Below are 14,884 nucleotides of genomic sequence, written 5' to 3'. Positions count from 1 at the left end.
TATCAGCATAGTGTGGAATCTAAACTACACAGTTTGTTTTTAGTACTGATTGATAGTACTGATCATGGGATGTTTTACCCGTTTTCATTTTGCACCTACAGTAATACATGTTTCATTTCACTCTTAGTCTTTAGAGCACCGTTTAAATATTCTCAGTTTATACTGTTCTCCAAACATTACAGCTCATATTCTGCCTTATGTCCTCATCAATAACCCATATGTTACTGTTGACTACTCTTTGTTTGTTTCTCTGTTCTTGTCTGCGGAGGCACCGCAGAGTATCTCAGACATTTTATGGGTTATCATTGAATGCAATTCATTGTTTGTTTTATAAAAAAGGACAATTAAATAACAACAGCTCTTGGTTTTTGCAAAATAAATGTATTTAGTGAATGATACCTCTTCAACTTGTCTGGCATACACACACACACACACACACACACACACACACACACACACACACACACACACACACACACACACACTATATATATATATATATATATATATATATATATATACACACTTTAAATATTTCTGTGCTGACACATAACTTTTAATAAAACATGCTATTACTGAACCAATCTCAAGTTAAAATTGTGTAAACTGATCATCATAAGGAATGTAGTGCATTATAATAGTTGGTCTGTTATCTGTTATTTTTACAAGGAAGTATAATGCATTTGAATTGAATTTAAAAATGCATTTTGGAATGAAAAAAAAAAATAGCAACCTTCCAATGATATCCATTTGTTTTGCTTTGTACACGTCAAGATTGACAGCGGTGTAGGAGAAGAGCGAAGGATTGAAGATAACCTGATGGAGGCCTAAGTACTGAAACATTGTTGTCGTTAAACTTAATTGACTGTGTGTGAGAGTCTCACCTGAAAAAATATTCTAAAACCTGAACAAGCTATTGATTTTAAAGACAATATGTGATTATGCAGATCATACATATAGCCTGATACTGGACAATTACTCTGCTTTACATTTAGCTATGATCATTCTTTTTGAATGTCTTTATTGTACACATTTCCAAATACAAACATATACACACACACAGACAATACAGAACAAAAACAAACAAGCAAAAAACAATTACATTCACAATTTACAATGCAAGAGTTCATGCTATCCATGATATTAGATTCAGTGAATGAACATTTGCCTACATAAGAGATATTTATTGCAACATACATCGTGTTTAGGCCTGTCCAAAAGTTGGCTACATCAAACCAATACTTTTTAGTGAAACAGTGAAAGTAAAACAAAATTGCAGTCCACAGTTCCGCTTCTAAACTATTCCTACCGCCAGTGAGACACATCCGGGTCACCTGCAGAGGCGCAGCAGGTGCGGCAGGCGATAAATACCTGAGGTGGGCGGGGCTTTGCTGTCAGTCAGAACTAAGTCAACGACCTCTGACCAGGCAGTGAGAGAAACTCAGAAACTGTTGGATTAAAGACGACGATGGCAACAGATTTCACCCAGGACACAGTGTTACATTTCCTCCAGAGCAGCGGAGGCTCGGTGAAAAACTCAGACTTGCTTCTGCACTTCAGGAATTTTATTCGGGACCATGCAGACCGAGACAGAAACCGGGAGCTCTTCAAAAAGTTTGTCAACTCTGTGGCCACCGTTCAACAGCTCGACGGCGTTTCCTACGTCGTCCTCAGGAGGAAATTCAGAGGACTTGTCGGCGGTGACCGGGGCTCCTCCGGGCCGCTGCGACCCGCAGAGAAGAACAAGCAGCCCTACCCGGAAAACGCGAAACGGAGCCCCGCTGTGAGAGCAGAGAAGCCTCGGCAGAAACCTCCGCTGAAGGAGGCGACAACACCCGCCCCGCCGGGAGACTCCGACGGGAATACAATCTTATCTGCGGCTGGGATTGTGCTCAACAACAACAACAACAACAACTTGGAGACAAGTTTCAACCTCAGGCAGCAGCAGGTAATAAAAACACCTGAAGTTTGCGTGAGACCTGCAGCAGGTGAGGTGGTGAGTCAGATCCCAGAGAAAAAGCAAGTGCGAATCTCCAGCCTGTCAGAGCCTCCTGCCCAGGGTCAGCTTACTAAAGTAGGACAGCTCAGGGTGGGTCCAGGCCTGCCTCCAGAACCCACACCTGTGGTCTCAGCCATCAGACATGACGGAGCAGTCTCCCAGCAGCCTCCAGTCCCAGAACCCCTGAGAGGGAGGCAGTTTGAAGGAGCTCTTCAACAGGAGCGTCCTCTTCATCCTCAGGTCGTCCCACACCGCATCCGACACAGACCCAGCTACAAAACTGCTGTTTCTTATGATGAAGATGAGGAGGAAGGGGACAAGGTCCAGATGAGGCCGGGCTCAGCAGGAGGAGCGTGGCCCGTTAGCACTCCTCTTGGAGACATAGGGAGGGCTATGTCTGCTTCCTCGCCATGCATTGTAGACCCACCCACCCCTCCTTCAATAGTCTCGTCTTCCTCCTCTTCATCAGAAAGGAAGCTCCCAAAGATTTACATCCACGATGTGAAGGGAGAAATGCTGCCTTCTGGTGGTTCAGACCGGAGATTGGAGTCAGGGGTGGGGGTGAGAGGACAGTGGGCTGGACCAGGGTCGGGACCAGGATCCGCTCCAATAGATCCAATGTCCACCAGATGCAGCCTACCTTCAGAGGTAGGGCACCACTCGCCATCTCCAGACCGAACTCCAGAGGTGCTGCCTCACCATGATGCTCTCATGGACCACAGATACCCGCAGCCTGCAGGTGTCCAGCTGGAGCCCAGGCAGGGGCTGGGTCAACAGCTGTTGTCCGCCAGAGGATCAGGGTGGAACAGCAGCTACGGGGATCTACAGGCCAGATCAGGTACAGCAGCAGTCAGTATGATAAAGATCCTCCAAACATGCCAGTGTTTCCCACAGGATCAAACTTTAATGGTGGTGGTGACTATCCAGCTAGGGTGACATAGAGCTTGCTGCGACTGAGTCGGCTTACTTCCGGTTTAGTGTCGCGCCAACTTGGATGAGGATGAAATGTAGTCAGACTTCTAGACTCTGCAAATGTTGTTGGATCAAGTTGTACAAATTCTGACAGTAAAACAAGTCATTTCGTAGGGGTTGTGAGGCTTTAATGACCATTTTACAGACGCGTCTTTCACAATGTTAGCTTTTGGGAAAAAGTCCCCAGTGCATCACATTTACACCGCTTGGCCACAACAAAAACAGGCATCAAGGCCTGGCTCTCTTTGTGGAGGCTTGATCCCGACAATGAGGCCAGCTGTCTTCTTTGCAGAGGAAGTTATGGTCAAGCCAACTGCGTTGAATAGTCCTTCTCAAGGCCACTTCTGTGTTTTTGGGGGCCCCCATTTTGTCATACGATGAATAGATTACTAAGCCTTTTAGGTGATCCACAAAGATGCAACGATCTATTACATTTAAAGAGGAAAGCAGGCTAGAGTCGTGAAAACCTCTCTCAAATTAAAATCAAACTTAAATTGACCCAACCAAACAAGTTGAAAGACAGAAAATGATAATACAAGGTAAACAATGGGGATCCTCAATAGGTCAATAAATGAAACTGATGAAGTGTTCCTCAAAAATGTTTATTTTAAATTGTAAAACATTTTAAAACTTAAACATTCTGGTCCGGTGGTGCTGAAGGCGGCTGTGCTGCTTCCTGGTCTACAGCTCCAAAATATTTCAGAATTGCTCCTGCAAAAACAAAAGTCCTCAGGTTACCAAGCAAAATAGATCCTAAGCAAATATTCATATTGTATAATTGAGTTATGTTATACCAATGCAGAAATTCATAATCTGTTTTTACATTAAACTTTGCACTATACAGTACAGTGTTCCGTTAAATCAGTTTTCGACACATTGTACTTGTTAGAGTAATAAAAATAAGATGAATGACTGATGAGCACTATGTGATACTGAAGGAATATTTTTGTGTATATTTCACAGGGTATTACAAAGTGGACTTTTTGTGCCTAACTGATGATGTGGTCTTAACCTATATTCTGTGGGCAGAACTAATGGTTATGTATAGTATACTTTACTTTAAATTGAATAATACATTAAAAACTGAACTGTAAGAATTTAGGCAAATTTGTTCAAATGGTCACAATAAATATTCTAATGAATGTTGTAAAGAAAGACACAACTGAGAGTTAACAATAATCCACTGCTAGTGTTGTTTTGCACACTTCACATTAGAGACCTATAAACTGAAGACACACTAAAATAATCCTACAGTAATGTTACATAGCAAATATTGAACAGCAGAGGAGGTCTATGACGGAACAGCAGCTCCCACCGGATGAAGATACAGCAGACATGACAGACATCTGCCTAACAACACACCCTCCCTCCCAAATGCAACGCCAACACGCTGGACCTGCTATAATTCACTAAAACAGGTGTCACCTCAGTCAGTCAGTCTGATGGCATTCACATGTGACACATTTTATTTTAGCACTTTCCTAAGTCAGACTCTTAAGCTAGCTAAAAATTCGGCATTAAAGCTCCCCCTCCACCCACATCATGAAAAGAAAACTAACATTTATCCTGTGAGCATTTTTCTTCATCTAGTTTTTCTTTATTCTGAAACAGATGAATAGGTTTGTTTTGATGCCATACCCTGAGTGATCGGTACTACCAGCTCAGCGCAACTCGCATTGCCTTTCCTCGCTAAGTAGTATTGGTCGTCATAGCAGCTCAGCGTGGTAGAGACCAGATCTGACCAATCGGTAGAGAGCACACCTGACCAACCAGTGGGCCAGGTGCCAGGTACTTTACACATCTTTTCCATCGGGTCATTCCTCAGATAATGAGACTGGACTTGAAACTTGAGGGGGCCCCCTAGTGGTGCAGGGGCCCTGTGCACCCACATAGTCTGCATATAGCAAGAAATGGCTCCGGTCCTCCTCCTCTTCTTCGCTGGTTTAACCGGTGGACTAGACACCACACCGCCATCCACTGTATTGGAGTATATAACATCATGCTACTCACTGAGGGGAGCGCCGTCTCGAGTGAGTGAGAAAATGATGCGCAGCTCCAAAAATAGAAAATCAGAATATGGTGGCCAATGTTGATATTGTGGTGGACCAACCACAAATAAATTAATGTGTGGGAAACACTGCATGCATTAAGCATCGTAGCTGATCGGTGCAAATCACAATGGCAAGTTGGAAAACACAACAAGTAATACCAAAAACACAACAACATTAAAGCGGAACTCTCGCCAAAATGCAACCTTTTTTTGTGAATGTACCGGAGTCAAACATTCATTTAAAAGCATAATTACAACGGAAGAGGCACTTTTAAGATTTACTATATTTTCAATTTTTGGGTCAAACTCATTTTCAATGGGAGTGCTACGGGTACTTTTATGATGGCATCAAAATCGCTATTTTTAAAACACTAAGAAGGCTCGAAACAACATGAAACTTTGCTTGTAGTATCACCAGGGTCTCTACACATGAACACGAGCATTGAGAACATTGTTTGTGTACACAGAGTTTACTAAAAAGAAGGTTTTTCATGTTAGCAGTTGCACGTTCTGCTCTCCGCCATGCTGCCAGCCGAGAAGTATCGATCCCAGACTGCGACGTAACATGGAGGACAGTTAAGGTGGAACACTCCTAAAGCTTAGTTCCATATAAATGCATGGATAATTTGTTGTTTTGTCTTTAGAGAAAAACAATATTGACCTTGAAGTTGAAAAAGGAGCATTATGTAAGAAACAGTGTGAAAATTAAAGCTGCAAGCAGCGATGAACGGGCCATTGTAGTCCACGTGCGTTGGGGCATGCTGTTGTCAGGGTGTGCCGCATAGATGTATTCAGGGCAAGACTGTCTACGTGTTTGAGCAATTTGGAGTAGATGGCAAATTGTATATGAAGTTATAATGCATTGATGGTTTTATGGCGAAGGACGGAATGGACCACACCAGCAGGTGTGACGTAGGTGAAAGCTTTTGATAAGTTTTGTCCACAGATGCTACTTGCAAAGTTTGGTGCAAATCTCTCAAATGGCCTGGGAGGGGTTCGAAAAAGTGGTTTATCATTTTATCACAGAGCCTTAGTAGCTCAATGGGGAAGCAGCACCTGAGTTTCATGTCATTCGGACAGACCAATGTGGAGATATGCAACACTTGTTGTACAGGAACTTGTTATTTAATAACTTGAGTTTTCTTTGGAATATCAAAATTCTTTTAATAGCTTTTTGTCAGGAGAGTCCACAAATGCTGTGTGCAAATTTTTGTCGAAATCAGTGTAATCGCCTGGGAGGAGTTAACAAAAGTATGTTTGCAACATTTTGCGAATTTGTGGAAAAAAATCTGTTGGCAGAAATGGGTGTGGCCTATATCAGGAGATTCAGTACAATTCAGTGAACATGTGGATATAAGGTTTTTGAATGTGGGAAAAAGTATATGTGAGTTACAAGCCAAAACACACTTTCCTTGATTTTAGTGGCACCCAGTGGTGGTAGAGGACGACAATAGATCATGACATTTTTCAGCAGGTGTGACTTATATTTTAAGTTTGAGTTTTGGGGCATGTTTAGGCAGTGACAAATGCGATCATTTGGGACGAAAAAGTTGGCATTTGAAAAACAATAGGGGCCTTGCAGATGTGTGTGTGTGTGTGTGTGTGTGTGTATATATGTGTGTGTGTGTGTGTGTGTGTGTGTGTGTGTGTGTGTATATATATATATGTATATGTGTATATATGCGTGTTTATGTATACAAATGGAATGGAAACCACTTTTGAGCTGGTGAGAGCAGAGAACTGACATTAGTATGAAAATAAATGTGGATTGTGTCTTTAACCCTTTGTTGACAACAGCAGCTGAGGTGGTGAGTCAGATCTCAGAGAAAAAGCAAGTGCGAATCTCCAGCCTGTCAGAGCCTCCTGCCCAGGGTCAGCTTACTAAAGTAGGACAGCTCAGGGTGGGTCCAGGCCTGCCTCCAGAACCCACACCTGTGGTCTCAGCCATCAGACATGACGGAGCAGTCTCCCAGCAGCCTCCAGTCCCAGAACCCCTGAGAGGGAGGCAGTATGAAGGAGCTCTTCAACAGGAGCGTCCTCTTCATCCTCAGGTCGTCCCACGCCGCATCCGACACAGACCCAGCTACAAAACTGCTGTCTCTTATGATGAAGATGAGGAGGAAGGGGACAAGGTCCAGATGAGGCCGGGCTCAGCAGGAGGAGCGTGGCCCGTTAGCACTCCTCTTGGAGACATAGGGAGGGCTATGTCTGCTTCCTCGCCATGCATTGTAGACCCACCCACCCCTCCTTCAATAGTCTCGTCTTCCTCCTCTTCATCAGAAAGGAAGCTCCCAAAGATTTACATCCACGATGTGAAGGGGGAAATGCTGCCTTCTGGTGGTTCAGACCGGAGATTGGAGTCAGGGGTGGGGGTGAGAGGACAGTGGGCTGGACCAGGGTCGGGACCAGGATCCGCTCCAATAGATCCAATGTCCACCAGATGCAGCCTACCTTCAGAGGTAGGGCACCACTCACCATCTCCAGACCGAACTCCAGAGGTGCTGCCTCACCATGATGCTCTCATGGACCACAGATACCCGCAGCCTGCAGGTGTCCAGCTGGAGCCCAGGCAGGGGCTGGGTCAACAGCTGTCCAGCCGCAGCAGCATCCTCTCCTCCTCATCTGACACAGGCTTCCCCAGCAGCGACTGGCAGCTGTCAGGCTCCCCCAGAGGATCAGGGTGGAACAGCAGCTACGGGGATCTACAGGCCAGATCAGGTACAGCAGCAGTCTGTATGATAAAGATCCTCCAAACATGCAGTAAGGCATACACAACATTTCTCTAATGTGTGTCTGGGAATCCGGGATATATGATTATTCAAGTATTTTTCATTTCACAATTTGAACAGCTGGACACACGATGTCTCCTGCTTCACTGTAAAGCCCATTCTCAGTGTGCACCAAAGGCTTGAAGTTTTCCACATCACATGACCAGTATTGGCTTCCAAAATATTTGTGATGATATTTCGCCTTTTAAAATCAGACAATGAGCACAGAGAAAATGTACGCTTTGAGCAATGAATGTGAAAATAGCCTTCTATATGGAGAGAATTGTGTTCCTTTATTATTCAATCAAATAAAATAGATTTGAAACCAAAAAAAATTTGAGAGCAAAAAAGAGTAAGTGGCAATCATCATTTTTTTTTTTTTTTGAGTTAGAAACAGAATAGGTTGCAATTGAAATAAAAATGTGAGAGAACATATTTCTTCAACTTTAATCAAAACTAATGTTTGTAAGTAAAAACATATGACCATTTTGCTTATAAATCAGTCCTCTTTGCTTTCAAGTTAAAAACCTTTGCTTGCAAATCAGTCCTCTTTGCTTGCAAGTTCTAAAGTTTTGCTTGCGAATTCAACTGCACTTGATGGGCGGGGCCTACGCTGGTGGCTGAGAGAAGAGTTTCTATTGGTTGGTTTGACCTGGCTTCAGCACCAGCTACGTCTTCTGCATTACACCCACTTCTCCCTTGTGCTGTGCTGCCTGGAGGCAAGCCTGTTGCTCTTGAAACGTTTCCCATAAGTAATGAATTACACTATATATCGTTTGCTACAGCCTGCCGTACATTCACAACAACAACAACACAAGTAATGAATTATAATGCCCTGCTGCTGCAAGCACACTGATTAGCAGCAACATGGTTGTCTCTGCTAGTCACGGCTGACTAAAGGCTGCGCGTCGGATGGTTCTTAGGCCTCCGCGTCGTCCATTAACTTCTGTTTATGGATACCTCGTCGGGCATTATCCCTGACATGTTGCATGGTACTCGCGGTGCCAAAACCTCACTGTTCCTACACAACAGTACTGTCAGCCGGGGGACAGACGGACAGAGAAGACCGCAAACATCCGCTATGAAGCAGCTAACATTGAAAATGAGTATAGCGGTGCAGTGCCGTCGTTCCACCGTCTGGGGAGAACTCTGACCGTGGATTACTAAACTTCCCACTGTGTAGCCGCTACTCCTCCCGGCTCCCGTTCTCACTACAGCTGTTCTAATGTCAACAAACACACGGCGAATAATTTAACAAATTCACACACATTACCAAACCCAGATTTATGTGTCTGTTATGCTGACTCACTTTGTAGTCGGCACAAAAACAGTTTCTGTCCTTGTTCAGGCAAAGATGCACCTTACACCTTCACAGTAGACATGTGAGAAGTGATCGCTGGTGCAGTGCTTGCAAAATAGTTTGTGTTTGTATTGTGGTAGGCATGATGTAGATTACATCACAAAGTGTCACATGACCATTCAGGGATAAAGAAACATATACCTGCAGTATCGAATTTGATACACACATTTTTAACATGGTTTAACTGTAATATAAAGAATGAATCATTAAGTAATTATGCATTGATTCAATGCAGGACATATTTACTTGAAAAAAATGAGCAACAATATAAATGTTTATTTTTAAAGCTTTTCCTGCCAAAAGTGGGTGAACGATTTAATGACAGCGGCCATCTTGAAAAATCCAAAAAAAGTCCTTCCACTGCCTGCAGTGGAATGATTATCCACTAGTGGGCAGAATACATGTATCAGGTGATACACAACAGGTTTTTAAGGAAAGTATTGATCAAGTTGATAAGATAGAGTTCTCAGAAACTTACGTATCAAATATGATACAAATGGTCACATAGGGTTTGTGTTTGCCTATACATTTATCCTCTCGCTTTGTTCCATTGTGGCTTGTCCCTTTAACTCTACTTTGTCAATAGGTAAGGCAGGGGATGGGTCGATAATCCAGGAGGTACTCCATCGAACTCAAAGGACCAAGTTTGAGAGTGTCATGCATCATGTCAAGAGTAAAACCTTGGCGCCTTGGCATCGCTCCAGTGAATATCTGTATGACTACCAGGAATCTGCAGCTCATGATCTACCAAGACATGTCTCAACAGGTCAGAGCAAAAGTTATTTTACTTCCACACATTTTTTTTTGTTTGAGCCTGTACAGGAAAATCCTCTTAAGTGACATGTGATGAGCTCTACATAAAAGAAATGGTGTGTGCAGAGCTGAAAGACACTCCCAGTTTGTTTGCATCACTTCGAAATTTTAGGATTAGCAAGAGATATTAACAGTAAAGAGCACTGCGGTATATTGTCCAGGTCATTTAACGTGGTCCAGTTGTACAAAGCAGGTAGCCCATAAGGCGTACCCCCAGCACCACGCCTGACCGGTTCTTATGCTGGAGTGCTGAGGATGAGTTGAGGATTCCCACAGCCAGAGGAAAGAAGCTGTTCTTTAGTCTGGTGATGTGGCAGGGGGTATTTTTTGCCAGACAGCAGTTATAACTTAACATGTTATGTTAGCCTTGCTACTGAGTTATATCCTGCTTTTGGTTTATTATTATGAAGACAAAACATTATCTATCATTAAGAGAATTAATCTACTGCCTAGATTACATATAACCTAGTCATATGAAGGTAACATGAATAGAATTTGACTTGTTTCACCAGCGTCATATTGCAGTTATTAATCTTTAAAGGCCACAAATAGATCCATAACCTTATCACTATGAAACCTGTAAACAGCTGTGTTTAAAGAAGACAAATGGGATGAAAAATATGTTGTTTTTTACTCACTCGCCAAGAGCTTGGCTGTAGTGGTTATGCAGCTGTTTCTACAGGGGAGAGATCAAAATATACAAAAAATGAAGTTCCATGTAGCTGCTTTAAACCATGCACTTTACTCTACCCAACAGATGATCTTTACAACAACCGGGAGGGTGCTGATTCGAGCGAGGGCTCCACCTTTTCACCAGTGCAGCCACAGAGCCCGGCAGTCGTTAGGCGGCTCAACAGCCAGGTCAGGAGCAGGATGTGCCGCAGCCTGGGAGCCGACCTCGACCAGATCCTCCAGGAGGAGGCAAGGGGAGGAGTAGAAGGAGGAAGTGAGGCAGCTCGTCTGAACCGCCTCCACCTAATCTCCTCGTCACTCAGCCTTCACTACAACCTGTCGTCCTCCTCGCTGTCATCCTGTTCCACACCACCTCGCTGCCACAGCCTCGCTGACCTGGTGGAGGGGGTGGAGGGAAAAGGACTGAGGAGGAGTCTCCCTGCTGCGTCCTCATCCTCCACTGCCCCTCATGAAGGCCCCAGTAGGCAGGTGAGACCTTTAGACAGTCTAGTTTGTTTTTAAATGTCCCTTCCAAAACTCCTGTACACTCTGGGTGTGGTAGTTTGGCTGGAAAGGCACATTAGAGTCAAAACTAACACTTAACACTCAAACATGATTTGAATCAACTCTTTATTTGTAGAAACAAGCTTTGGGTTATTTTGGATTTTTTTTATTTTGGAATTTGTTCAGTCTTTTTTAGGTATTAGCACTGATTACATTCCATCCTTGTTTCTATTTTTTTGTCCCTTCTAAAGCTCTGTATCTCAACAGCTTTGTTTTTTTTAATTGGTGTCCTGATGTAAAGTTTACAGTTATTTTCTGAAACAGTTGCATTTTCTCAGGTGAATCATTAATAGTTTTTCTTTGTCACCTGGGTGTATGTTCCTGTAGACAGATTGTTTCTGTCGATGATTTTCTCTAATGGGGGACACTTTTTTTTTATATTTATTTATGTATGTATTTATTTATTGTATTCCCAGAGGGGACATTGGTCAAGCCTGTGATTATTGCTGTTTGTTTCTTGCCCTCAGTCACTGGTTCCTCTGGAGTCCAGGGAGCACACCTGGCTGGTGAAGGGAGCTGCAGGTGCGTGGCCCGACATCTACTCCCTGTTCAGAGAGGACTCATCCCTGCTCAACAGACGAGATTTCATTTCTGGCTTCACTGTGCTTCACTGGATTGCCAAACACGGTGACCACAGGGCCCTCAACACTTTATGGTACGCATCACGTCAGGTTTGCAGTGATTTCACTCGAAAAATAATGTCCTGATAATATAATAATACTTCTGACCTTTGCTCTAACGTTAAGCATGTTGCACCAGCAGCATGTAATTAGTTTTAGATTTCTGGTGGTATGGTGCCACCAGTTTGTTTGGAGTGTGAATTGCGTCCATGTCTTACATAGCAGATGCTGGGCTACAGTGTGTAAAAAAAAAAACATGTTTATATGACCCAAATACAGCCCAAACACTACTCAAATATACAACTAAACGTCAAGCTTCGTGAATCACCCTAACCCTAACCCCTAACCCTAGAAAATTGGCTTGGGGCTTAAAAGGGTCAACTGATTTGCTGGACAAGCTGGACTGTCTGGCTAGTTGCATTCGAATCAGAAGATCATCAAATTAGTCTTTTGGGGACCATTAATATCTGTGTGAGGGCTGGGTGATATGGCCAAAACTGTTGTCACAATATGTTTTTTTTATATTTATTGATGTCAATAATTATCATAATTTACAGTATATTTTAACAACAATAATGTTAAATTGACAGTCTTAAGTCTATTCTATTTCAGATAAGCGAAGTGTTGTGAACTTTCTTCGGTACAATTCTTCGTCTTTCTCAGTTTCCACGCACTCGGTTTGGTTAGTCGGACTGCTCATTTCTTGTGTCGGCTAGACACCGTCATCCTGGGTTGTTGTGAGTGGGAGGGGCAAGAAACATGCATCAACCACATGCATTTGTTTCTCTGTTGTGTGACTGGCTGTTGGTGTAGTGTTTACTAGGTAGAGGAAAACAGACTCAAAAAAATGTCAAAAATAAATAAATAAATGAAAATAAATATACATTTTTATCATGAAAATGATCGAGATCGTCCAGCCATAGTCTGTGTTTAATGTCATGACAGGCATAGTCTGGTGAAATATTAACTTTCACTTATTAACTTTTCACTTTTATAGCTTAAAAAATTCTCTCCATAAACTACCACCACTTGAACTGCTGCTAAAGGTTCCTTGTTTTTTGTGATTTTATTGTGCAGCAAAAACTGACTTTAAGAAGCTTAATATATAATAGTATTTACTTTGTTAATGAAACACATTCATTTTTAAAGACATCAAAGGCAGATGAGCACACTTTATGCAACCAGACGTTGATCTGCTCTCTCTATCTGCTTTCAGGTATGGAGTTGAAAAGGCCGGTTTGGCCTTCGACATAAATGCCAGGTCAACATGCGGCCACACGCCTCTCCACATCGCTGCTATCCATGGGCACAAGAATATAATGCGGTTGCTGGTTAGTAAGTTCAAGGCCAATTTGAAGCTGAGGGACACAGCTGGAAAGAAGCCCTGGCAGTACCTGAGTTGCACTGCGTCACCTGATGTCTTCCAGCTGCTGGGAGCTCCACCACAGGCTGCTTGGAGAGAAGAAGTCGGAGTGGGGAGAGTAGAAAAGAGCTTGAAATCAGAACAGCATCAGCGGCGGAGGCGGCGGCATCACTTCTCCTCAGCTTCTGGAGAGAGGCCACTGATCATATCAGGCACGACGAGGGTCAAAAGGTCATCGTCAATCGCTGCGTTCCTCAAACATAAATCACTGCGTGGCTTCCAAGGACATCAGTCTGATTCCTCTATTTAAAAACTTGACCTGATGGATTATTAAACCTGATTCAGGCCTCAAAACGGCATAGCCAAGATCAAGAAGTGGCCAATGATATGTGTTTCACGTGCATATACCCCCACAGGTTTTCTTGGCACTGACCTAGCCCCCTGCGTTTTTACATCTAGTTCTGACTGTTTGGAAAAATAGTGGACTGTTGTCTTTTAATTCTGGTGGGTTTTAATTCACACTGACCTGTTACTAACAAGCCAAGAAACTCAAAGGTTAGTCTTAGATTGGACAGTTTTGGCAACTGTCATTCAGCATCATCATGACCTACGTGGCAAAATCTCTACAGGTGTGGCTGCTTCAGAAATGCCATTGGAAAAGTGTGGTGTAATATCATTACAAAAAAAAATGGTGCAACATGGCTTTGTGCTGAAAAGGGTTAGGGTTGAGAATTTTTTAATTTCTTAAAAACTACTAGAAAAACATGTGGCACAAGAGAGGGGCACTGACCAGCTGTGCTGTACTATAGGAAAACAGTGGTTTTGCTGCAGCTCTTACTTGTGCATCTTGCTTTGAACGACCATTAAAACATAACTAGCATGGTACTCTACTATAGGTAACACTGATCACTGGCATTTAAAAAAGAAGACTGGACATTTGACACTTCAGTGGCCAGTTGTGTTGATGGTGAGTATTAGTAGCATATAGGGTAACTTATTTCACACTGTAGTTATGTTCTGTAATGTTCAACACAAATGAATACACACAACATACAGCTTAACAATTACATAGTTTTGTGATGATTTTGTTTTTCACTCTGACAGACTCGCTATTCAAGTTCTTCATGTAGTCTTTCAGTACAAGGGGAATGGTCACACACTCAAGCGGGGCATGAGTGTAAAGAAGGGATACTATTGGCTATGCAGGCAATGGGTGTGAGAAAAGGGTCAATCTTTTAAGAGGGGCCATAGGCAATGGGCTGTGGCATCTACCATTTAGAAATGGCCCTGGTTGAGTGGGTGAAATGGGTGGAGACCCTCCAGCAAAAAATGCAGGAGTATCGAGAGAACTTGTTCAGTTCACTCCAAGAACCAAACCCACTGTTTGTTGGTGTTGCTGCCTTGTATACTCCAATAAACTCCTTTGTACCAGACTCTGCACCTCTCCAGTGATCTTCTTTGAGCATAATTCTTGACTCCAGCCTACACTGATGACTAGTGTTTGGTAAAAGGTTGGACCAAGTGACAGGATCTGGCCCATTTCCTGGTCCTTTGTACACTCCGTGTTGTCTCCCAATCTGCCATAATAAATGGTCTTACTCTGAAAACAATAGCAGGCTGCTGTGACTCCTTTTTAGTTGAAATTGACTGATAATAACTTTTGTTGAGGATCAGTTACTGTTAATGTTATGTGAAGAGGGGGT

The 14,884-nt window shown here is 43.0% G+C and overlaps 1 protein-coding gene across 2 annotated transcripts; it reads left to right on the top strand.

The window, feature by feature from the left end:
* Nucleotides 1–1,366: 1,366 nt before the first annotated feature.
* Nucleotides 1,367–14,614, top strand: LOC119030118. Of its 2 annotated transcripts, none has more exons than XM_037117488.1 (6): nt 1,367–2,837; nt 6,822–7,739; nt 9,736–9,915; nt 10,720–11,123; nt 11,666–11,853; nt 13,035–14,614. In XM_037117488.1, exons 1-6 carry the CDS (start codon nt 1,469–1,471, stop codon nt 13,489–13,491), a joined length of 3,516 nt encoding a protein of 1,171 aa, XP_036973383.1. In that variant the 5' UTR covers nt 1,367–1,468; the 3' UTR covers nt 13,492–14,614. The 2 variants fall into 2 exon arrangements, with proteins under 2 accessions (XP_036973383.1, XP_036973382.1); XM_037117487.1 differs by having other exon boundaries at nt 6,819–7,739.
* The last annotated feature ends 270 nt before the right edge of the window (nt 14,615–14,884 follow it).

Source organism: Acanthopagrus latus, chromosome 12, assembly GCF_904848185.1.
Source record: "Acanthopagrus latus isolate v.2019 chromosome 12, fAcaLat1.1, whole genome shotgun sequence".
Classification (NCBI taxonomy): Eukaryota; Metazoa; Chordata; class Actinopteri; order Spariformes; family Sparidae; genus Acanthopagrus; species Acanthopagrus latus.
Note: the sequence above shows the minus strand (reverse complement) of the source record. Positions and strands in the feature narration are given on the sequence as shown.